The sequence below is a fragment of the Oryctolagus cuniculus genome, chromosome 2 (assembly GCF_964237555.1).
Source record: "Oryctolagus cuniculus chromosome 2, mOryCun1.1, whole genome shotgun sequence".
Lineage (NCBI taxonomy): Eukaryota > Metazoa > Chordata > Mammalia > Lagomorpha > Leporidae > Oryctolagus > Oryctolagus cuniculus.
Genome location: NC_091433.1, coordinates 176,025,264 through 176,047,837, shown reverse-complemented (window position 1 = coordinate 176,047,837; position 22,574 = coordinate 176,025,264). Strand labels below are relative to the sequence as shown.

Sequence of the window (22,574 nt, the reverse complement as noted above, 5' to 3'; positions counted from 1 at the left end):
CAAATCCAACCAAAGTTGGTGGACACATCCTCCTCTGTTTTGTGCTGACGGTGTGGGGGCCAGAAGGTCCATCACAGGCGTCCGCGTAGTGCTGATGTCCTAGTGCAGGTGGGCCGAAGGACTGGCCCGAGGCCCTGGGTTTGGAGGAGGACAGATGAGAAGCAGATGGAGTGGGTGGCACTGGCAGTGTCTGAGCGCAGTGTTTGCTTTGAGGTTTCCCCAGACAGTTGACACACGAGAAAATGAAAACATCAGTCCATTAGCGCAGCCCGGACTTTTGGTTCGTGCGCTGTCTTGGCTTTGGCCCCACCCCTGGCCCTCCGCCCGTCCACGAGGCTGGGTGACCTTGCTGGGTCATAAGCTCCATGCTGGCTTCTGGCAAGGGGAGTCAGCACGCAGCCCCCAAGGCCCGTGCGGAGCGGTGTCCCCGAAATGCCACGTGCAGAGCCCCACAGCCCTGACCACGACGATCCGGTCAGTTCTCTGGTCTCCTCCACCCCTGTACCCTGGGCTGGGCAAAGCTCCTGGCTGATCTGAAAGATTCCTGGAGAGCGAAGCTGAAACCACGTTCACTGCTCTGTCCCTGCACACTTCTCCCTGTTGTGCCGCGCTCCCCTGTGCTGCCACCTGGAGCCTCCTCTGCCCCCAGGGGCCTCCGGCATTTGCTCCTTCTCTGCTCTGCTCCTGCGCCCTCTGTTCCACGGGCATTGCCTAATTCACCACTGTCTCCTCGGGCCTGGCTTACTGCAGCCCTGCCTTTCTACCCCCATCAGCCTGGGCCAGGTTCTCATCCAGAGCCTCCGCCCCGGCTCTGCACCCCTGCTTTCAGCCCCTGCCTCTCCAAGCCGCTTCCTCCTCCGCGTGTCATCTCAGCCCCGAGGCAGCGAGTCTGCTTCGTGCCCAGCCCAGCACTGCTTGCAGCCGCCTCTTGTCCCATCCCAGAGAATGCCTGCCTTGTTCCTGAGCTCCAGACCCTGCACCAGCCACCCGCAGGCAGCACAGAACTGTCCTCCGAGAAGCCGAGGCTCCCTCTGCTAATAACCGACTCCCGGGGCTGCTGTGGGATGTGGGCAGAGGCCCGTGCCTGCACCCTGGTGCTCACGGCTGCCGGCCACAACTTGACATCAGCCGGCTGGGACGGGTCCCCTGTATGCCAGGTCCCCAGCAGGGTGAGAGCAGGCCTGGGCTTTGCACTCCAGGAGCTCCAGTCTAACAGATGGAAGGTCCAGCCCAACATAAGAACGTTCAGTTTCTTCAGGCGCTGCTGTAAGATCGACGTGAACTTGGATTTGAACCGGACACAGAGAACTGCAGAGCGTGATGTGGTGCTGATGGGGTCAGTGCCCGCTGAGGGCTGAGCAAACGGCACCCCCACGCCGTCCTCTTCCCAGTCCTCGGCGTCCTTTGCCTCCTGCCCATTCCCATTTGTCTTACTCCAGTCCCGGTGCCACCAGGCTGCAGTCCCCCCTGCCCCAGAGGAGGGAAACTGGTCATCCTCACCCCAGTCCTTTCTTCTTCTTAAAAAAGGCTATTTACTTATTTGAAAGGCAGAACGACAGAGGTGGGAGGAGGGGAGGGGAGATGGATCTTCATCCACTGGGTCACTCCTCCAACGGCCACAGCAGCCGAGGCTGTTGGGCCAGGCTTTAGCCAGGAGTCTGGAACCCCAGCCTGATCTCCCACACAGGAGGCAGAGTCCCTGGTCCTCAAACCCGCACTCTCATATGGGTGCCAGCAAGCAGCGGCTGCACCTGCCGTGCAACAGCCCTACCCTGGCCCCAAGCCTTTCTCGAAGCCTCCTGGGTACCCCCGTGGGCTGTCTCCCCTGCAGGCACTGTGCTCACCGCGTGCCTCACCCACGTGAGTTTGCCTCCCCCAGGGAGAGAACCCAGCTCACGGAGCTCGCCCATCTGGGTGCCCGTCCCACCCAGCCTAGGTTCCATTACTCATGAGTTTCCTGTTGGGAGCACAGCTGACGCTTCCGTCTCCAGCCAGGCGTTCGGGATCAGGGTAAGAGTGTGAGGTCTGTCTCTGGCACATGCCCAGGCACCTGGCAGACGCGGGGCAGGAAAGAGGGGTGTCCTCGAAGGGGCAGACACGTTAGCAGCCTCGAGTCAGGCAGGTGGAAGCTGCTGTGTTTGGGAGAGAGCGCTGGATGCTTGGGTGCTTGGTGCTTGGTGAAACCATTGCTTGGGTTGCCCACATCCCCGAGGGAAGTGCCCGGTTCAGGTCTTGGCTACTATACTTCCAGTCCAGCTTCCTGCTCGTGTGCACCCTGGGCGGCAGCAGGTGCAGGCTCAGGTGCTCCTGGGTCCCTGCCTCCCGCCTGGGGGATGACGCCCTGATGCCTGACTTTGGCCTGGCTCATCTGCCTGTGGGGGGCATTTGGGGAGTGAACCAGCAGAGGGGAGCGGCTCTGGGTGTTTCTGTCTCTCGGCCGCCTCGTAAATAAAATTTGGAACAACACTTTTGGTACCTGTTTGAAGGACTCACATCTCAGAGAGAGAGAGGGGTGCTGTGTGTCCTGCTGAAACTGTTTAACTTGAAGAGGACGCTGGTTTGTCCTCAAGCCCAGCCCTCTGGGAAATCTCTAGAAGACCGTGTGATGAGGGCCAGGCTTCCTACAAAGAACTCAACTGGTTTCAAACAGTTTCAACCTACAGTATTTGTAGGGTGGGGACTATCACTCTGTTCCTAAATCTGTATATATGAAATACATGAAACTTGTATAGCTTAGGTAAGATTTTTTTTAAAAAGTACAGTATTTGGGGCCAGCGCTATGGCATAGCGGGCAATGGCAGCAGTTCGAGTCCTGATCTAGCTACCTGCTATGGCCTGGGAAAGCAGTGGAAGATGGCCCAGGTCCTTGGGCCCCTGCATCCACGTGGGAGACCTGTAAGAAGCTCCTGGCTCCTGGCTTTGGATCAGCCCAGCTCCGGCCATTGTGGCCTTTTGGGGAGTAAATCAGCAGATGGAGGACCTTTCTCTGTCTCTCACTCTCTGCCTCTATCTCTGTAACTCTGCCATTCAAGTAAATAAATAAATCTTTTTAAAAAGTTAAGTGTTCATTTTCATTTTAAAAGCAATGCAAGATTATACAGAACATTTGGAAATTATAGGGGAAAAAAATCACCCATGTTCCCTCTGGCCTGTTCTTGGGTGTGCGCTCGGGCTGTAGCTACGCGTGACATCTGCTTGTATGCTGCGTGCCGTCACTCTCAGGTATTTTGTCTTAGAATGCTTGGTGAGTTACACGCAGAAGACTGCAGAAAGCATGTGTGCAGTTCCGGGAATTCAAAGCAGGTGCCTGCGTGGCTCCCAGGCAGACGAGAATCATTTGCAGATCTTAAGGAATGGCCCCAAGCACAGGCCCTCCCCAGGCCCCCTCCCCACCTCCTGTCTCTTCGCATCATCATCGGTTTCTCCTTTTTTTCCTCGGGGGTTTTACTACTGTCTGCCTGGAAGCTGCCTCAGCCTGTGAATGCTTTCAAACCTCATTTACTGTTTTGCTACTGCGCTTCTGCTTCTGTCTCCCCGTTATTGTTTGCAAGGTATTGTATATTCTGTAGCTGGTTCCTTCTCTTTCCCAGTTTAAAAGAGAAAAAAATGGCAGTTTTATATTCTCTATTTCTGTTCCAAATCTGAAGATCATCAGGCAGCACGGGCTTGTGCTACTTTTTTTGGGGGGGGGTTGGATTTACTTTGTTTATTTGAAAGACAGAGTTACACAGAGAAGTAGAGACACAGGGAGGTCTTCCATCAGCTGGTTCACTCCCCAAATGGCCACAATGGCTGGGGCTGGGCCAGTCCAAAGCCCAGAAGCTTCCTCTGGTCTCCCACGTGGGTGCAGAGGCCCAAGGACTTGGGCCATCCTCCGCTGCTTTCCCAGGCCATAGCAGAGAGCTGGATCAGAAGTGGAGCAGCCAGGACTTGAACCGGCACCCATATGGGATGCTGGCACTGCAGGTTGGGGGCATAACCCGCTGTGCCACAGCGCCAGCCCCTTGCGCTGTTTCTACAGACAGGAAAGGGCGCTCTTTCCTCCTACTCATCACCTCCTCGATCCCCATCCAGAGTCCTCTGCCCCCTTTGCTGGCAGTGGCACACTGGCCCCCTTTCCCTGGGGCTGGCATCCTAGGACGCGGCCACCCTGGGCCACTGGAGGCCTTGAGCTGCAGCTGCTGCCCTGCCCAGGGAGCTGGTGGAATTCCTTCTGGAGCCTGGGACAGCTGGCGAGGACACGGGTAACACAGCCAGGCTGAGGACTGTGCCAGGGGCCGTGCGAGGCCAATGTGGCTCCACTGGGCAAGAGGAACCCCTGGGGTTCTCCGGCCCAAGCCTTGGTCAGGAGCCAGGAATGCTGGTCTCCCCTGTGCCCGCCTCTGCCTTCCTTCCCGAGGCTGCGCTCATAGAAGTAGGAATTTCTCACGCGTTTGTTGGCTGCTACTCGATCAGCTCAAGTGAAACCACGCACCCCCAGGGGTGAGCCCTTGACAAGGAGCCAGGTCTCTGTCCAAATGCTCACAACCGACGCTGTGCACCCTACGGGCTGTGATGCACACATGTGCATCCGCACCCAGGCAGCCCGACCTATCCCAGCCACACACGCGTGCAGCTCCCGTTCCCACCACCCTCTCCCAGCTCGTCCTGCGGGATCCCACTTTTGCCCTCTGCATGCTGAGGGTGCTTGCCCAGTAAGTACAGCCGCGCTGGGCCCGGCCGGCTCAGACGCGCTCAGGGCTTAAAGCCTCTTACTGGCTCCTACCCTGTTAAGGATGCCCCCTCCTTGGGTTTATCCACGCCTTTCCAGAAGCTGTTTCTTTCACTCATCTCCTGCGTGGCTTGGGCCCAAGAGGCTGGCATTTATGTATTTCTGTAATTTTAACCTTTTTTTTTTTTAACATTCCGCGGGGGCTCTGTGCATTGTGATTAGCATATGCTAATTGTACCTAGGAGTATTTGCGGGGTGCGGCCTGAGATTTGAAGACGTTTATGCAGGATGTGGTGATCAGCATTGCCGTCATTCTCGTCATTTGTTCATTCCGGAGCCTGGGCTCCCGTTCTGCATAAAGTACTAAGGCTGCAAGCTGCAGCCGCCCACTGAGGCCCCGCCCCTTGATCCTCACTGACAGCAGCTCCGTAGGCCTAAGCTTATTTTTAAAACTTTCTCAGCAAAAAAACGAGCCCTGATGCACCGCGTTCCCACCCAGTCCATCGACAGACGGGGACCAGGTCCCTACCCCTTCCCTCGCCTCTTCCTGCCCCCAGTGCTCGTCTCACCTGGAGTCCTGCCCGGTCCCCGTCTGCCTTCCCCAGTGCAGGTGTTTCACGCTCTGGTGCAGACACTTCCCAGTCACATGCACACGGGCCAGCTGGGCCCCCGGGGTGACACCTGCTGCCCGCGGGCTTGATCCTGCCCTGGTTGATGGAGACGGGGTGGGACTCTCCAAGGCCTCCTTGCTGGCTGTCTTGGTGCAGAAAATGCCTATGGCTCTGGACAAAGACCCAAGGCGTCTCCTGTGACTATAACGTTGGCCGCAGCCTGGGCCTATACCCTCTGAAGTGTTGCTTCTCTTCATGCCCTGGGATCCAGGTCTCCCACTAGATCTTGGGGACCTGCCCTTTGACCCTCCCCGGTTCCACCCCAGGGCCGGATTCCACTTCCAGAGGCCCTCAGTGTATTCCGCATGTAATTCCCAAGTGAGCGAAGTCAGGCCCGGCACGGAGGCCAGTGCCCCGGATGGTGACAGGGCCTGTGTTGAGGAGGAGTGTGGAGTGCAGGCTCCTGGATGAGGTGACTGGGGGTGGTGGGCTTGGTTTTAGACAGGTTGAGCCCCGAACAGCCCAGGGATGGGGTCCAGTGGGCGTCTGCATAATATTCAAACACACCCTCTCCGCTTAGCATAGAATGGGCTTGCAGATTCTGTGTGCTTTGAACAGCAGAGAGCTGGGGTCATGGAGCTCTCTGTCTCAGGGCAGGCGTCCTTATGGGACATCAGGAGAGGTGGTCACGGGGTGGACGCAGCTGGGGCCTCTTATCTTTCTGGTCATCGGATTGTTTTAGTTATTGGATCATAGAAATGCACCCCGGAAGTGGTTACGTCTGCGAGGGGGCAGGTGCACTGGGAGGAACAGAGCAGGAGGCCTTGAGCGGCTCCCACGGCATGGCGTTCACGCAGGGTTTGCATCATTCTGCACACCTTACATGCATGTCACAAGTGTTATTTTAAATCGACGCGGCTGTTGATCAAAGCAACCATAAATTATATTGTGCCTTAACATGAGTCACGCATGAGGAATCCATTCTTTAGGAAAAAATTTGCTTTTTCAAAAAGTGAATTCATTAATTTAAACCCTGCTCATCTCCCACTCACCTCAAACTTCCCCTCTGGCTTTTGTGTTCTGTGGAACCTTTGATTTGTTGTGTTTCAGCTCAAAGTGGCTCCTGAGTGCCCCGCAGGTGCTGGAAGGGCCAGCACCCCCCTGCCGGCCCCTTTGAGGGACTGCTCTGCGGAGGAGGCGGCTGAATGCCGCCCCGCTGCTCCTCTTTCCCTTACGCTGATCAGAAGGAAAACAGCTGCAGGTCTTGTCTTCCTTGCCCAACACCTGCCATCTATTCTTTTGTGCCTTTCACAAAAGTTCTCTGCTTGGAGCCAGGCCGGCCAGCCTGGCCAGCGGCTGTCCTCCGCCCCCAGCAGGCTTCCCCTCGCCCTCAAGTTGCCAGCCCCCGATGGCTGTTAGGGTTTGCTTAAATGCCACAGACCCTCCATGTCGCAGGACCCTAGGGAGGCCCTCCTCGCGATATCACAGTGACAGGCTGTGTGGTGCGAGATCATGCGTTTTTCTATAGATTCCATCAAAAGAGAAAATGTGAATCTCCAACCCACGCCTGTTAATCGAGGACTGACATGTCTGAAGCCGAGAGCTAGCACGCTCACGCTGCATGGAAGGTCTTTATGCAGGCAGCGTCCCCTCCCCATCACTCTGGGCCCCGCGTGCCCGTGCAGGCTGGGCGTCTCCGGCGTCCTCCAGCTGAGCTGTTGGCGGGGGCAGCTGTGCGGGACAGACCGCACGGTTCCCCGTCTCGCACCTCCCTGCAGGCTCGGAGAACGGGGAAGGTGATGACAGGAGCAGCCAATTCCAAGGCACGGCGCTGGGGTTGGCATTTCCTTGGCAGAGCGAACCCTGCGCCTTCTAGGCGGGCAGGGGGTGTTCGTCTCAGGAACAAGCCGCCGCAGCTGCCGTGACCTTGACTGCCCGCTCAGGAAGATGCTGCCCGTGGGGCTGAGCATCGGAACTGCTCTCGACAGCAGTGAAAACAAAAGTGTGTTGGGGGAGGAGGGGGGGGCGTTCTGTTTTCTAGCTACATAGTTGTTGGACAGCAATAATTGTTACTATTTTAAACATGAAGAGGCTTCCTGGTGACAGCACATACCCCTCTGGTGACAGCATTGTCCCCCGCCCAGAAGTGCCTGTCCCCAGCCTGCACTCACTTTCGCTCTGACCCAGGAAAACAGTTCGGGGACATAACGGGTCCACACCAGAGAACAGATATGGGGGCTACACACTGGTATAGTTGCAGAAACCTTGGCAGATGGAGGAGAGCCACCATCTCGCTGTGGAAAGCATCCCTGCTTCCCCGGATGTGTTGCAGAACGCAGGATCCCTGCGGTTGCGGAGTAATACCTGTGGCTGGCTCCCTGGAGTTCAACGTCACTGTTGAGAAAGTCCGGGGATCAGAGGGAAAGCTGGGGTGGGATGATGGGTCTCTGCAGCCCCAGAATTCCAGACTTGTGGCTTATTCTTTCCTGTGGCACCCCGTAATCTGGCAGTCTCTCCAGTTCTGCCTGAGAGGCAGACGTGGTCTGAATTCTTTCATGTGCATAGATGAAATAGCTGGGCGATCAGTTTTTGGCGAAGCATGTGGGCATGTGTGACATAGCCAGAAGTCTTTAAAGGAGGTGGCGTTTCAGGCCCAGTTGCTGCTTTACAATTGCGATGTTCGTTTCTGACAATGTCATGTCTGGGTCCATTCTGGCTGCTGTAACAGGAATACCACAGGCTGGGTGGCTTACACCATACAATGGATCCTTCACGGTGCTGAAGGCTGGAGGTGCTGGCTGGTTTAATTCCTGGGGAGGGCCCTCTCCCTGGCTTGCAGGTGAATACCTTCTTGTATCCTGCCATGATGCCATGATGGGGAGGAGAGAGAGAGGGAGAGAGAGAGAGATCTGTCTTGTTTCTTCTTATAAGGGCACAAGTTCCACTGCTGAGGGCTCCTCCCTCATGACCTGAGCACCTCCAGGGCCCGTCGCCTTGGGAACTGGTGTGAGGGACACAGACACTCAGTCCACAGCATGTAGGAGACCAGTGGGCAGGTAATGACTGTGTCCACACCAGTGTTGTGTTTTGGAAAGAAGCTGGATCATTTGGGACATCGTACATTGGTGCAGCTGACTGTGACCTTCTGTGCAGCTCCTGTTCCTGACCACAGCCTCCCACCTCTGGACAGGCTGCCTCGGCCAGAGCAGACAGAGCTGTGGCCAGGGGCGCAGCCACGCTCCAGAGCCTGGGCTGGGCTGTAACAGTTGCTCCCCAGTGGGTGCCCCTCTCGAGTGAGTGCCCGGGGAGCCGCTCTGCTTACCAGCCCCGTTCACCCAGGCTGCAGAGGGAGATGCCGGCAAGGGCTTTCCTTTGTTTAGTTTAGCAAAGGCTGGGGGTGGGGGGGAGCTGCAGGTAGGAGGTGCTAATGAGGGAAGTGAGAAGCATAATGAGTGTCAACAGCCAACAGCAAGGCGGATTCCGAGCTGCACAGAACCCCAGCCTGTCAAGTTCATGTTTCGTCTTTAGGCAGGAAGTGTCCCCTCTGCACCTTGTCCCTTGGTAGAGCAGCTACTTGTGGTCTGTGGTCTCCACAGCCGTCTCCAGGGCTCGCCCCTGGAAAGGGTGAAGCCACGGAATACTGTTGTGCACACAAGTGTCCATTTCACTCCAAAAGCACACGGATAGAAGCGTGTTAAGAAGCTGCGCTCTGATGTTCTCCAAGCGCATCAGCCCAGGTCCAGAGTGTTGGGCAGCCTGGGTAACCCCGAGGGACGGGCCAGCCAACAGCCTCCTCCGGACCACTGTGAGGACAGGAGCCCGCAGAATGCCAGAGGGCCGAGGTGGCTCCCAGAGGGGGTCAAGCCAGCCCCAGGGCCTGCCGGGATGCACTGTGAAGACGTCAAAGCTGGGGTCGGCCTCCCACCATGTCGGCAGGTTGGCTGAGGCTGAGAGCATAAGCGCTTCTACCCGTCTGCCCGGCTGCCGGAGCAAAACATGCAGACCGACTTTCTCACTCGTCCGGGGGCTGGAAGCCCAAGATCAGGTCCCCCATTGTCAGTGTCTGGGGAGGGTTCTCCTGTGGCTGCCCGCTCGCCTGTCCTCGCGTGACCTGTCTCCTGCACATGTGTATGAAGGGAGAGAGAGAGAGAGAGAAAGGGAGGGAGGGAGGGAGAGAGAGAGGACCTCCTCTAGGACCACACGCATCCTGTCAGACCTTGTGACCTCATTTAACCTCAAGAACCCAGCCTCCCAGTCTCTTCAAACACAGCCACCCCGGCACCCTAGGGGTTAGGGCCTCAGCGCATGGACTTAGGGGAGAGGGCGCCCTGGGTCCATCCAGCTCCACAGGTGAATTGGCTTTCAGTCTGGCCGCGTGACCTGAGGAAGGCCCTGTCACTTTTCTCAGCCTTGGCTCCCTCTCGGGGCAGCGATGGTCACTGCCTCGGGACCTTGTAAGGATGAAGTGAGATCAGGTGTTGACGGGGTTAGCAAGGGCCCGGGATGCGGTGAGGGCTCAGCCGTTGCTCGCTGACATTAATCGGGTCCTCTGAGTTCTGAGAACAAGCTCCTTCTACAGTGCTCCGAGGAGTGCGGTCCAGCCTAGGACTCCGGGGCTAGCCCAGGCCTCTGGGTAAGGGTCCCAGACAGGGGTCCCAGAGCTCCTCCTTGGCATTCTTCAGGGGTTCCCAACAAGGAAGTGGACAAGGCAGGTCAGGGGGTGGTGGAGGCCCAGGAGAAGGGAAGGAAGTGTGGGAGCTGGGGGGAGCTCCAAGTGCCCCCAACCCCCACACCGGGAAGGGTGGCAGAGAAGGGAGCAGCCAGTGGGACCTGAATTAAAGCTGCCTTGTAGCTTAAAAAAATAGCTGTTTTAATATAAGCTTTCAGATTATAGAAGTTTATTGTATGAAATCGGAAAAATACAAGAAACTATAAAGAACGCAAAAGTCACTTGTAACTCTTCAAGCCCGAGTTAGCTCCATAACCTTTCCGAGCGGTCAGACAGCCCACCCTTCCCCCGGACTGTGCTGTGTGAACCGAGTGGGCTGCAGGCATTCTCAGCGCTTCCCTTTCCTCCTCCTAAGTGGGGCTGATGCTGCCCCGGCCCCCGTGGCAGAGTTGCCACGTGGATTAAGGTGGGTAGAGTGACAGGCACGGAATGGCAGCTTACTGAGCGGTGTTCTTGCTTCTGTGGAAGGCAGCACGCTTGGCTCTCCATGTCAACATCAGAGCTCAGCCGCAAATCCGCAGTCAGGCGTTATCACATCATCACATCATCCCCCAGGGCCTCCGGCTCCAGGCCTGTGCTGTGCACGTGGCAGCAAACCTGGGCTGTCATCCACAGCGGTGACACAAAGGCAGGCAGCCGTGTTGCCCTGGGAGGAGCCCTAGACATCCTCTTACCTTAAAGGCAGGATGAGCTATCCGCACAACTCCAACCCCCACCACCATTTCCCTCTTCTAATGCAGACTGAGACCTCGGATCTTGGAGACCTTGCTGGCTTTCTATTGAGAGACTAGAGAGAGAGCAAGAGAGACTGCACACACACACACACCCTTTCCTTTCTTTGGCCAGAGTGTCACCACCCGAGAACCAAAGCCATTTCTGACCATTGCATATGAAACGAAAGCTCTGGTTGTCAGACTTCTAGGACAAAGGATCCCCAGACATGTGTTCAGCTCTGTTCTAGCTTAGACCAGTGTAGGCTTATGGCTGTGATTAGCGCCACCCTCCCGTCTCTCCAGCCCTCTCTGCCCTGTGCAGAGTCTCTTCTCCCCAGGGGTCAGGACGATACCTAGCAGGGAGCAGGTGTGTCCACGGAGTGCGCTTGTCACTCCCAGCCACCTGTCTTGTTTCCCAGCACTCTCCCCACCCCCATCCCTGACAGCAGTCCCTGGGGCCAGCTTTTCCCAGCAGCAGGGGCACGCTAAGCTTTCTCGATGTTCAGATTCCAGGCACTCCAGCCTGGCCAGCTTGCAAAAAAATATGCCAACTGTGTAAGCCAGCTGTGTGCCCGAGAGAGAGCCTTAGAGGCATTCCTTCAGCAGACGCGCCCTGGGAGACAGCCTTCCCGGGGGCAGGCAGTGGGAGATGACGAGGGTCAGAGGAAACCTGCTTTCTTTGCTCTGTCCACAGCGATTTGCCCTGTCAGGGACAGAGCAGGTGCCTGTTCCATGCCTGGGGCTTCCCAACCCCAGGAGTCCCACCTACAACAACAATTCTGCTGGGATTTTGGTAGGAGCCGTGTTCAACAATTCCGGGAGAGAACTGACATCTTCACGACGTTGTGTCTTCTGATCATAAACACAGTGTCTCTCCAGCTATTTGGACCTTATTGGATTTCTTTTGTGGTTTTCAACATACAAAGCCTATTCGAGGGTACCTCAAAAAAGTTTGTCCAAAATGTATATTGTCTGTTAACTCCATTTTCCATAAACTTTGGAAGTACGCTTGTACATGTTTTCTTAGATTTCTGCCTAAACATTTCCATGTTTTGAGAGGCTGTGTGTTCATTGCAGTACACAGGAGCCAAGAGCTTTTGTGTATTGATTGTGAGCTTGCTGAATCTGTTTGTTCCAGGAGTTCTTTTTATAGATCTTTTGGATTTTCTATCTAGACCATCATGCCTTCTGCAAAGAGGGATGGTTTTCTCTTCTCTTTTTCAACTACCCCTTTTATTTCATTTTTCTCTCCTTACAGAGCTGGCTAGAACTCCCTGTGTTAACAGCAGTGGTAAGAGTAGATTGCCTTGCCTGCCTTGTTCCCAGGCCTAGTGGAGACGCACTCCCGGTCTTTCATCATTAAGTCTGATCTTGTAGGTTTTTTGTTTGGTTTGGTTTTTTCATTTGAAAGACTGACGGATAAAGAGAGACAGGTCCCATCACTGGTTCACTCTACCGAATGCCCACAACAACCAGGGAGCCCAAAACCAGGACCCAGGTCTCCCAAGTGCTTGAGCCGTCACCACCGCCTCCCAGGGTCTGCAGTAGCAGGAAGCTGGAGTCCGGAGCCAGAAGGGGATGTTGAACTCGGGCGCTCTGATGTGGGACACGGAAGTCCTGGCCATGGCCGAATGCCCGCCCACGCGGCAGGCTTTCTGCAGGTGCTCTGCACCGAGTTAAGGCCGTTTCCTTCTATTCCTACTTTGCTGAGAGTTTTTGTCGTGACTTGTTGAGTTTTCAAACGATTTTCCTGTGCTGGTTGATAGAGTTGTGTGTTTTTGTCCTTCACCCTGTTAAATCATGATTGATTAATTTTCGAATACTGAGCCAGCCTCGCAACCCCGGAATAACGCCGCTGTGATGCGTGACTGGTTCTGTGTTGCTGAGCGGTGTTAGCTGCCTTGTGCAGGGTGCTCATCCACAGCCTCGAGGGCTGCTGCTCCGGGGTTTCTCTTCGGTGTTCTCTGTCCGACTTCGTGTCAGGGTCACACCGGCCTCCTGAAACGAGCTGGGAAAGATCTGTCTCCTGCATGTGGGCGAGATCGCTGCTCGACCTCTAAACACAGGGTAGAGGGACTTCGCCAGCATCTGAAAACTGCCCATGCCAGGGACCAAGATCTGAATCTCTGGGGGTGGGGCTGGGGCACGGGCGCTGAACGGTGTGGACAGTGGACTTCCAGTGCCCAACCCAGGAGCATGAAGGAGGCAGGATCCATCTGAAGAATGTCCTGAGACGGCCCCCCGCCTCCGAGCTCCTGCTGCCTCCTGCAGGAATGACCACATCAGTCGTACGAGACACACGGGTTTCACTCGGCCACGCAGTAGCTGTGAATTCCTTGGCATTTCTGCTCTCTTGTCTGTAAAGTGCCAGTCCTTGGGTTGTTTTGGGAATAGGAGATACTAGGTATGAAGATGCTTTAGAATGTGCAGGGCATTTCAGGGAGAAACAATCGCTCTGCGGGCCCTTCCCTTAGTGCCTCTGTCACCATTCCCAGTAAGTCCTGTGGTGAGGCCCGGGGGAGGTGGGCCCCACCTTGGAGTGTGGGGGCGGGGCCTTGTGAGGGAGGGGCGGGGCCTGGTGAGGGAGGGGCGGGGCCTGGTGAGGGAGGGGTGGGGCCTGGTGAGGGAGGGGTGGGACCTGGTGTGGAACAGGTGGGACCTGCTGAGGGAGGGGCAGGGGCCTGGTGAGGGAGGGGTGTGGCCTGGTGAGGAAGGGGTGGGACCTGGTGAGGGAGGGATGGGGCCTGGTGAAGGAGGGGTGGGACCTGGTGAGGGAGGGATAGGGCCTGGTGAGGGAGGGATGGGACCTGGTGCATAAGGGGTGGAGCCTGGTGGGAAGGTGGAGCCTGGTGAGGAGGGGGTGGGACTTGGTGAGTGACAGGCAAGCTGACCTCACTGGCGCGTCTCGCCCACTCTAGGAACATGCTTGCCAACTCAGCCAGCGTGCGGATTCTCATCAAGGGAGGCAAGGTGGTGAACGATGACTGCACCCACGAGGCCGACGTCTACATCGAGAACGGCATCATCCAGCAGGTGGGCCGGGAGCTCATGATTCCCGGAGGGGCCAAGGTGATCGACGCCACGGGGAAGCTGGTGATCCCTGGAGGCATCGACACCAGCACCCACTTCCACCAGACCTTCATGAACGCCACGTGCGTGGACGACTTCTACCATGGCACCAAGGTAACGCTGCTTGGCTCCCTCTCGCTTTCTCGAGGCCTGCTCCAGGCTGGACCCGTGTGGCAGGGGAAGGGTGTGGTGTCTCAGGGGCCACAGCAGTAGCAGGAATAGGGATTCCAGCCAAGTGCCACAGATTTCCGTGGCCACAGGAAAGGCAGCCTTTATGCCTATTTTGCTGATCCGCGTCACGGACCCAGGCACCAGGCTAAGAACTGATTTTGCTGTGGTATTGTGTGTCACGTAATACAGACCTGAAGGAAGCAGAGAATCGGCTGGCGTCTATTCTCACGTACAGGGGAGGGAGCCGGTCCGAGGCCTCCGGCGTGCGATACGCTAAATTCAAGCCCCAAGGGCTGAGATTATAAAATCACCTCTTTTGGCCGGCGCCGTGGCTCAATAGGCTAATCCTCCACCTTGCGGCGCCGGCACACCGGGTTCTAGTCCCAGTCGGGGCACCGGATTCTGTCCCGGTTGCCCCTCTTCCAGGCCAGCTCTCTGCTATGGCCAGGGAGTGCAGTGGAGGATGGCCCAGGTGCTTGGGCCCTGCACCCCATGGGAGACCAGGAAAAGCACCTGGATCCTGGCTCCTGCCATCGGATCAGCGCGGTGCGCCGGCTGCAGCGGCGGCCATTGGAGGGTGAACCAACGGCAAAGGAAGACCTTTCTCTCTGTCTCTCTCTCTCACTGTCCACTCTGCCTGTCAAAAAAAAAATAAATAAAATAAAATAAAATAAAATAAAATCACCTCTTTTAGGTGGCAGAGAATTTGAAGCAGACACAACTGCCTGTTCTTGGGTCACCTGGCTTGCCCATTATTTTTAAAAACAGCGTGAAAAGGACCTGGCGGGGGGGTCTCTTTGCAGAGTGAGTTGTCATGGGCAGTGTCCCACAGCTCCAGCTGCACCTGAGCTGCTGTGCCCTCCTGAACGCAACATCCAACACGTCACACCCGACACCCGCGAATGCACAAGCAGGAGGAACTATTGTTTTTGCAGGAAGAGCCACCAGTGGGTTCCTCCACCCTTCCCGTGTCACCTGTCATTGCTGTCATCCCTCTGCAGTGCGATTATCTGTCCCACGCTGGCCTCTCCGTGGTCTTCAGACAGAAGGCAAGGCCTGGCCGTAGTCCTCTGCTTCCCCAGAGCCCAACACTGACCTGGCGATAGAGTGTCCATTCCCCTAAATGCTTGTTGAGTGAATGACTAAGCAGTGTTTCTCCACATGAGTCCCTATGCTCCGTTGTGCTTCAGATTCGCTAGTGAAGGTGTTTTAGTTAGAATCTCCAGGGCCCCAGCCCCACCCTGGCAACAGCCCCTGGTACTGGCTGACTCACAAAGGATCTGGCTTCTAATACCCCCAGCTTCCACCCGCATGGCTGCATCCTATGTCCTACTCTGGCCCACAGCCCCAGGAGCTGTGGCCCTGCGCCCTAAAATCCTACCTTCTCTTTACCTGGGGTTCTCAGGGAACCCCACCCCCACACTCAGGGCCCTCCCACTGGGAACCATCTCCCGTCTCCCTGGAGGCTCAAGTGGTCCAGCTGCCACGCGGTGACTCACAAGTTCCCCAAGTCCATCATCCGGGAGCCTGGATGGCGATGCTGGGTTAGGCGGAGGCTGGCCAGGGGGACACAGCCCTGTGGGCCAGCCCACCTTGGGCGGATGGCCCTGAAGGTCTCTCTGAGGCTACGCCCCCTCCCAACCCAGGAAGGCTGGGCGTGAGGAGTTGGCCAGCCAGTGCTAAGGCAAGGGTGTCCCCAGGCCTCATGCCTCGGCCTCTGGGGCCACACCAGCCGAGTGCAAGAGAGGGAAGCAGTGGGCAGACCCTCCCTCCTTTGTCCTCCAAGAATACTCCCAGCCCCTGCAGGAGCTTTGCTAAGCAGGGAGGAGAAGAGGAGCTCACCAGCTCAGGGTCCTCTCGCAGGTCACCCGGGTGCCAGTCAGGGCGTGACCATGTCGGACTCCCCACTGCCAGGCACTGGGCCAGGCCTGCTTTGTTTGTGGTTCTTGTTGCCATTTCTACTGAGGTCTAACATCTCAGGGTATTTCAGAAAGGTCTTGGAAAAATAGAATTTAAAGATAAATTTATTTTGGTGCCAAAAAAAAAAAAAAAAGAGTGACATCCATGCATGGAGAGGACCTCAGAAAGTTCACGGCGGGCCAAGCCTTCGGGCCAGCGGTCAAGGTTCTGCTCAGGATGCCTGCGTCCCATCTCGGAGCACCTGCCTTTGAGGCCTGGCTCCACTCCACCGCAGCTCCGGGTGCAGGCAGGCCCTGGGGCGCAGCAGGTGGTGGCTCAAGTGACTGAGGTCCTGCCGCCCACCTGGGAGACCTGCCTGAGTTTCTGAGTTTCTGGCTTCAGCCTCAGCTCAGCCCCATCCATTGCAGGCGTCTGAGGGGTGAACCAGTGGATGGGAGCGCTCTGTGTGTGTGTGTGTGTGTGTGTGTCTTTGCCTCTCAAGTAAATAAATAAGCACTTTTAAAGTTCAAGGAAAATGTACAGTGTGAAAAACTACACGCGGATTACAACTTTTTTTTTTTGCACCAAAACAAATTGAATCTTTTAATTCCATTTCCTACACAGTTTTGGAAGTGCTTTTGTGCACGCAGAGAAGTGCACCAATCGTGAGGCTGCAGCTCCCCGGGCCAGGGAGCATCACCAGACCCGGAAGTCCCTCCCAGTCTCTGGTCCCCACCGAGGATAAGCACGGCCCTGACCGCCAGTGTCATATATGTAGAAACCAGCTGAACCGAGACAGTCGCATGTCATGCAGTTCATCTCTTCGAAGCGTGGAAGTCTGTGGGTTTTGGTGTACTGACTGTAGAGTGTTTATGCTTTATGTGTTGGAGTCAAACAATGCATACCCTTCCTGGGTCAGAACCTGGCTCGTGTTATCAAGGGCCACCACGTTGTCCAGTGTTCCATGGTGCGACGGCCCACACAGGACTTTCCCATGCTAGCAGTAGGTGTTGAGGGCTGTTACACATACTGTGGCTATGAACGCTGGCCTCTGTGTCTTTTGGCAGATGTGTGTACATGATTTGGTGTGCATATTCCAAGGAGTGGAGTTGCTGGGGCATAGGACACACATATGTTCATCTTTACGAGATACTGTCGAGGGTTTTCCAAATGGGTTGTGACAGTTTGCACTCCCCGCAGTAGTAAGAGAGGACAGACTATGTATTTTATTTTTTAAAGATTTATTTATTTGTTTATTAGAGAGGCAGAGGCTTCCAGATGGCCGCAATGGCCAGAGCTGGGCCGATCCAAAGCCAGGAGCCAGGAGCTTCTTCCAGGTCTCTCACGTGAGTGCAGGGGCCCAAGGACTTGGGCCATCTTGTACTGCTTTCCCAGGCCATAGCAGAGATCTGGATTGGAAGAGGAACAGCCAGGACTCAAGCTGGCGCCCATATGGGATGCTGGCGCTGCAGGAGGAGGCTTTATCCACTACACCACAGTGCTGGCCCCGGTCAGACTACTTAATGTCAACGTAGCTATGCCAGTCCATGCTGGGGTCCCTTCTGTAGTGTGCACAGTCCTGGGACCAAGAGTTGTAGCTTGCTGGTTCCTGTTTGTGCCTTGAGACACTTTTTTTTTTCTTTTTTAAGATTTATTTATTTACTTGAAAGAGTTACACAAAGAGGAAAGGCAGAGAGAAAGAGAGAGAGGTCTTCCATCTGCTGGTTCACTCCCCAGTTGGCTGCAACGGCCGGAGCTGCGCCGATCCGAAGCCAGGAGCCAGGAGCCAGGAGCCAGGAGCTTCCTCCAGGTCTTGGGACACCTTTAGCCCTGGACCTGATCTCACGCTGTCTGCCAGTCTCACAGTGGGCAGCCTGGCCATCTCTGTCTTGCTGTCTGCATTGTCCTCTGCTGGGGCCTTGTTTGCCAGGAATGACAGCCCCCACCCCACCCCTACCCCCTGCCACACCAAAAGCCTTCAGCTTCAAAGCTTGGGCCCCTGCACCCACATGGGGGATCCTGAAGAAGCTCCTGGCTCTTGGCTTCGGGACAGCCCAGCTCCGGCTATTGCAGCATTTGGGGAGTTAACTAGCGGATGGAAAACCTTTCTCTTGGTCTCTCCCTCTGTCTGTAACTCTACCTCTCAAATAAATAAATAAGTAAACCCTTTGCCTCAGTCATCCCCTTAGCGAGATCGAGATCCTACCTTGTCCTGATCTCCCAGCCTTCATGTGGAGCCCCTGACCTGGCCCCACCCGGACCACTTCAACAGCCCTGCCTCTGGCCTCCCCGCCTCCCAAGAATACACGTCCTGCCCCTGGTGCCGGCTTCCTGTTCCCTCCCCCTCCTCAAAGTCTCCCAGGGAGAGGAAGCGCTGTTGTGGTGAGAGGCACCCTGGGGCGTGTGGATTTCATTATTGGCACCCTGCTGGCACACCTGCTGTGGCGCGCGAACACCCTGAGAGCCGCAGCCGACCTAGTTTGTGCAGCCCGACAAGGCGATTCACGGCAGGTGTCTGGGTTTCTAGCAGGAGCTCACCCTGCGATAAGGCAGGAGGGAAGGGGAGATCGGATTGCGTCTTTTTTGTTCTACTTGGGGCGGAGCTTCGGGGGCCTGGTCCCCTGCGCTGCTTGCGAGTGCCTACTGGGCCATGGGACAGCAGCAGTCAGGGCTGGGAAAACAAAACGGTTGAAAGCGTGGCTTTTCCGAGAGCATCTGGGCCTCCATTGTGCTCTGGCTGAAGGGGTTTCTCTGCCTCGCCCCTTTGAGAGGCTGTGGCAGGCTCTGCCTGGCGCCCTCGCTCCCGGCGGGGTCACTGGATCCTCCTCCAGCCTCAGCCCCACCCCCACCCCCACCCCCTCCAACCTGCTGGCCCTGCCCTCCCAAGGCCTAGAATTTGTGTGTCAGGGAAGGTGCCACCTGCTTTCCAATAATTCAGACCCCATTCAGGAAAAGAGACTCTCCAGGCCAGAGTTTCAGTGGGGTCACAGGGTCTTGTGCTAACTCCTGTCGGCTTAGCTGACTTCCAACTTACATTCTTTTGTAGGCGTCTAATAATTGCCCAGTAAAGAATGTTCATAGCAGCTACTGAGCTCCACCCACCGTTTCCAGGTGGAAATATCAGAATCAGGTTTTAGAAAAAACACCATAATTATTTGAGATAAAAAGAGACAGAAAGAGAGAGCTACACAGACAAAGCAGCAGTGAGAGGGAGCTGCTGTCCACTGGTTCAGTTCCCACACGCGCATAGCAGCCAAGCCAAAGCTAGGATGGGTCCAGGCCTCCCAGGTGGGTAAACCAAGGCACTGAAGCCATCGCCTGCTGTCTCCCAGTGTGCACATGAGCAGGAAGCAGGAATGAGGACTGGAACCCAGGCACTGGGTGTCCTCGTTGCTCGGCCGAACGCCTGCCCCCAGAGCCTGCACAGCCCCTTCACCAAGACACTGGGAGAGAGACAGGTGTATCCAAGGGAAAAACCTTCCCACATGCCTTTTCTGCCTTCCTCCTTTCCAGAAATAGACCAAGAACCACGATCTAGGCCAATGGCTTCCAAGCCCTGCAAGCAAACGCATTAGAACCACCTGGGGAATTCTTAGCTGATGCCAGTGTTAGGCCCCAGCCTGGAGCAATGCAATTAATGTCTCTGGGTCTGCCTCCTCCCCCGTCAGTGCTGGGTTTTTTGTTTTTTTTTTTTTTTTTACAGCATCCCTGGTGGTTCTGACCCTGGCAGGCCCATTATTGAGGGAGTTTCCTTGCTGTTTGAATGGCTCGGTGCCCTGCACGCTGTGTGCCAGGGCTGACTTCCTGAATCCCCTTTGAAAGCGTGGCCCTGGCCTGTCCTGCCCTTGCTGGTCTTCCTTATTTCATTTCTTATTCACTTCCAGGGGCCTGTGGTCTGGGGCCCACAGCCCACACACTTGCTAAGCTGCCTTGGGCCAGTGTTCTGTCCTCCTGCTGTACCCCACAGAAACCATCAGTAAGGCAGATGTTGGCAGTGGAAGCGGCGTCATCAAACAGAAATCCGGCTGGGGCTGGTCTTCTTTGCAAGGCCAGAGTCTCCTTCTTGTCTGTGCCAGACACAGTCCAGTCGTAGAGAGAGATGGTCCCCCACAAACAAAATCAGCGTCGATGGGGATTGTACTGCCAACCTACAGGGGAAGCCAAATGCTACCCAGGAGAGCACCTAACCTCGGGAGCGTGGGGACAGCCAAGGGGACACTTGTGGCATAAGCTAGGACAGCCTGCCACGTCCTGCCCCCGCAGAGAGGCCTGGACCCTGTCTGGAAGGGCCTCGATGCACCAGGCCAAGGCACAAATGAATTGCCGCTGGTGCCCAGCCCCGCGCTCGCATCTCACCAAGCATCTGGTCATCCATCATTTTTTGCCATTTTTGTCTCTGAAGTTTGCTGTCTTGAAGCCTTGAAAGGCTGTTCGCTTCCTTTCTTCTTTTTCCTTGGTTCTAGTCTTCTGTTTCTGCTTAATTCCAACCCAGATATCTTCCCAGTCTGTAAGCTCTGGTAGGGACCCAGTCTTGCAAGATCTTTGCCTGTTAACGGGTGTTCCCGTAGGAGCTGGCAGTGACCCAGAGGAGGGATGAGTTGTCCCAGCCCAAGGGCTGGGAGACCAGACGCAGGTCTCCCAGTCTGAGTTCCACAGCCCGCCTGAAGGTGTCGCGAAACCCCAGCACCGGACATCACCCGGGCCGTGACTTTCAGTGGGCTGCACAGTCGTTTCCTTCACCTTCTGTGCCCGGGGAAGGGAGGGCGTCAGGACACGGTTGCACCCGGGGCGGGACCGGGGCGCCTCTGCCTGCAGGAGCTCTCCCCGGCCCCGCAGAACCACACCGCCGGGTTTCACTGTTTCCCAGCGATAGTCGTGAGGTTTCAGTGGAGCGAGGCGGGGCACATGCTTCACACAGTACCTGGAACGCAAGACTAAGTGTAAGACAGAGTAAGTGCAGGTCCCCTGTGGCGGCACCTGCTGCCGTGCCGGGCCTGGGCTCCTGGAGGAAAGACCCACCCGCTTTGGCTGCACCGTGAGATCATCTCCCACCCCCACCGTCCACCTGCGTGCCTGTGAGATCATCCCCCCATCTACCTGCGTGCCTGTGCTGCCATGCCCCCGTCTGCCCGCCCGGCATCCTGGCAGGTCTCGGGGAAGTGGCCCTCACCTCCCTGCTGCCTGGCTGCCCCTCTGTCCTGACGCTGCTGGCTGGGGTCACGTGGCTGTGTGCCTGTCTGCCCTGTCTCTGCTCAGTCACTCAGTCCCACTGAAGAGCCCCGAGTGCCTGAGATGTCACTGCCCATCCGCAGCCGGCTGGAGACGTCCCTGCTGCACCTCGGCAGCTTCCTGCGGGTGCACGAGAGGCCTGCAGTTTGTGGAGGGCCAGGCATTTGGTTAAGACACAGCGTGGGGTGCCCGTGTCCCCTGTTGGAGTGCCTGGCTTCCGGTCCCAGCTCCACGCCTGTTCCAGCTTCCCGCTAGTGTGCATACCTTGAGAGGTATGGTGATGACTGAAGTGCTTGGGTCCTTACTGCCCACGTGGGAGGCCCAAATGCAGCTTCAGGCTTCTGGCTTCAACCTGTTCCAACCCCAGCTGTTGCAGGCATTTAGGGAGTGAAACTGTTGATGGAATATTTCTCTGTATGTCTCTCTCTACCTTATAAATAAATGGAGAAAAAAAAATGCCAGCTCAAAGGGACCAGTGTTGTGACGTAGCTGGTTAACCCGCTGCCCACAATGCCAGCATCCTATATGGGTGCTGGTTGGAGTCCCAGCTGCTCCATTGCTGATCCAGCTCCTTGCTAATGCTCCTGGAAAAGCAGTGGAAGATGGCCCAAGTGCTTGACCCCCTGAACCTGCATGGGAGACCCATATGGAGGTCCTGGCTCCTGGCTTTGGCCTAGCCTAGCCTCAGCAAATTACAGCCATTTGGGGAGTAATCCGGCAGATGGAAAACTCTCTCTCTCTCCCCTTCTCTCTGTAACTCTGATTACAAATAAACAAAAATTTTGCTTATCTTTAAATTCTATTTTTCCACTAACTTTAAAAAAAGTTTTTAATTTTTTTTTTTACTTTTATTTATGTGAAAGACAGCGAGAAACAGAGAAAGATCTTCCATTCACTGGTTCTCTCTCCAAATATCTGCAACAGCCAGGGCTGGGCCAGACCGAAGCCAAGAGCTGTAAACTCAGTCTGGGTCTCCCACATGAGTGGCAGGAACTCAGTACTTGAGTCGTCACGGCTGCCCCCCAGGGTGCGTATTAGCACGGTGCCGGATTGGAAGTGGAGGAGCCGGGATTCAAACCCAGGCACTCCAGTTTGGGACGCAGGCATTCCAAGCAGCATCGTAACCGTTGTGCCAAACGCTCACCCCTCCACTTTCTGGAGAGTTTTGTGTTCGTTTTCTGCTGTCACTAATTACCAGTTGCTGCAGACTTAGCAATTTTAATCAGCACTCAATTCTTAGCCCCTGGTTCTGCAGGCCGTGGGTCCCGGCAGAGCGTGACTGGGTCCTTTGTCCAGGTGTGGGCAGGCAGTCCGGGATCTCTGCCCAGAACTGTTTCTTGCAGTTCAGGGGCCAGGGTCCCCAGCTGACACTCAGCCTAGGCCACGCTAGGCTGGCGGCCAGTGCGCCTGGCGTGTGCCCGCCTCCTGCTGCCGAGCTGGCC

General features: G+C 56.2%; 1 protein-coding gene across 1 annotated transcript in view; it reads left to right on the top strand.

Annotated features, from left to right (window-relative positions):
• Positions 1 to 22,574, top strand: part of DPYSL5 (dihydropyrimidinase like 5) — an 80,026-nt gene that overhangs the window by 23,247 nt on the left and 34,205 nt on the right. Inside the window, exon 2 of the mRNA XM_008254646.4 lies at positions 13,683 to 13,947. Coding sequence (XP_008252868.2) covers positions 13,687 to 13,947 — 261 coding nt within the window. The 5' untranslated portion in view covers positions 13,683 to 13,686. The remainder of the gene's footprint in view (positions 1 to 13,682; positions 13,948 to 22,574) is intronic.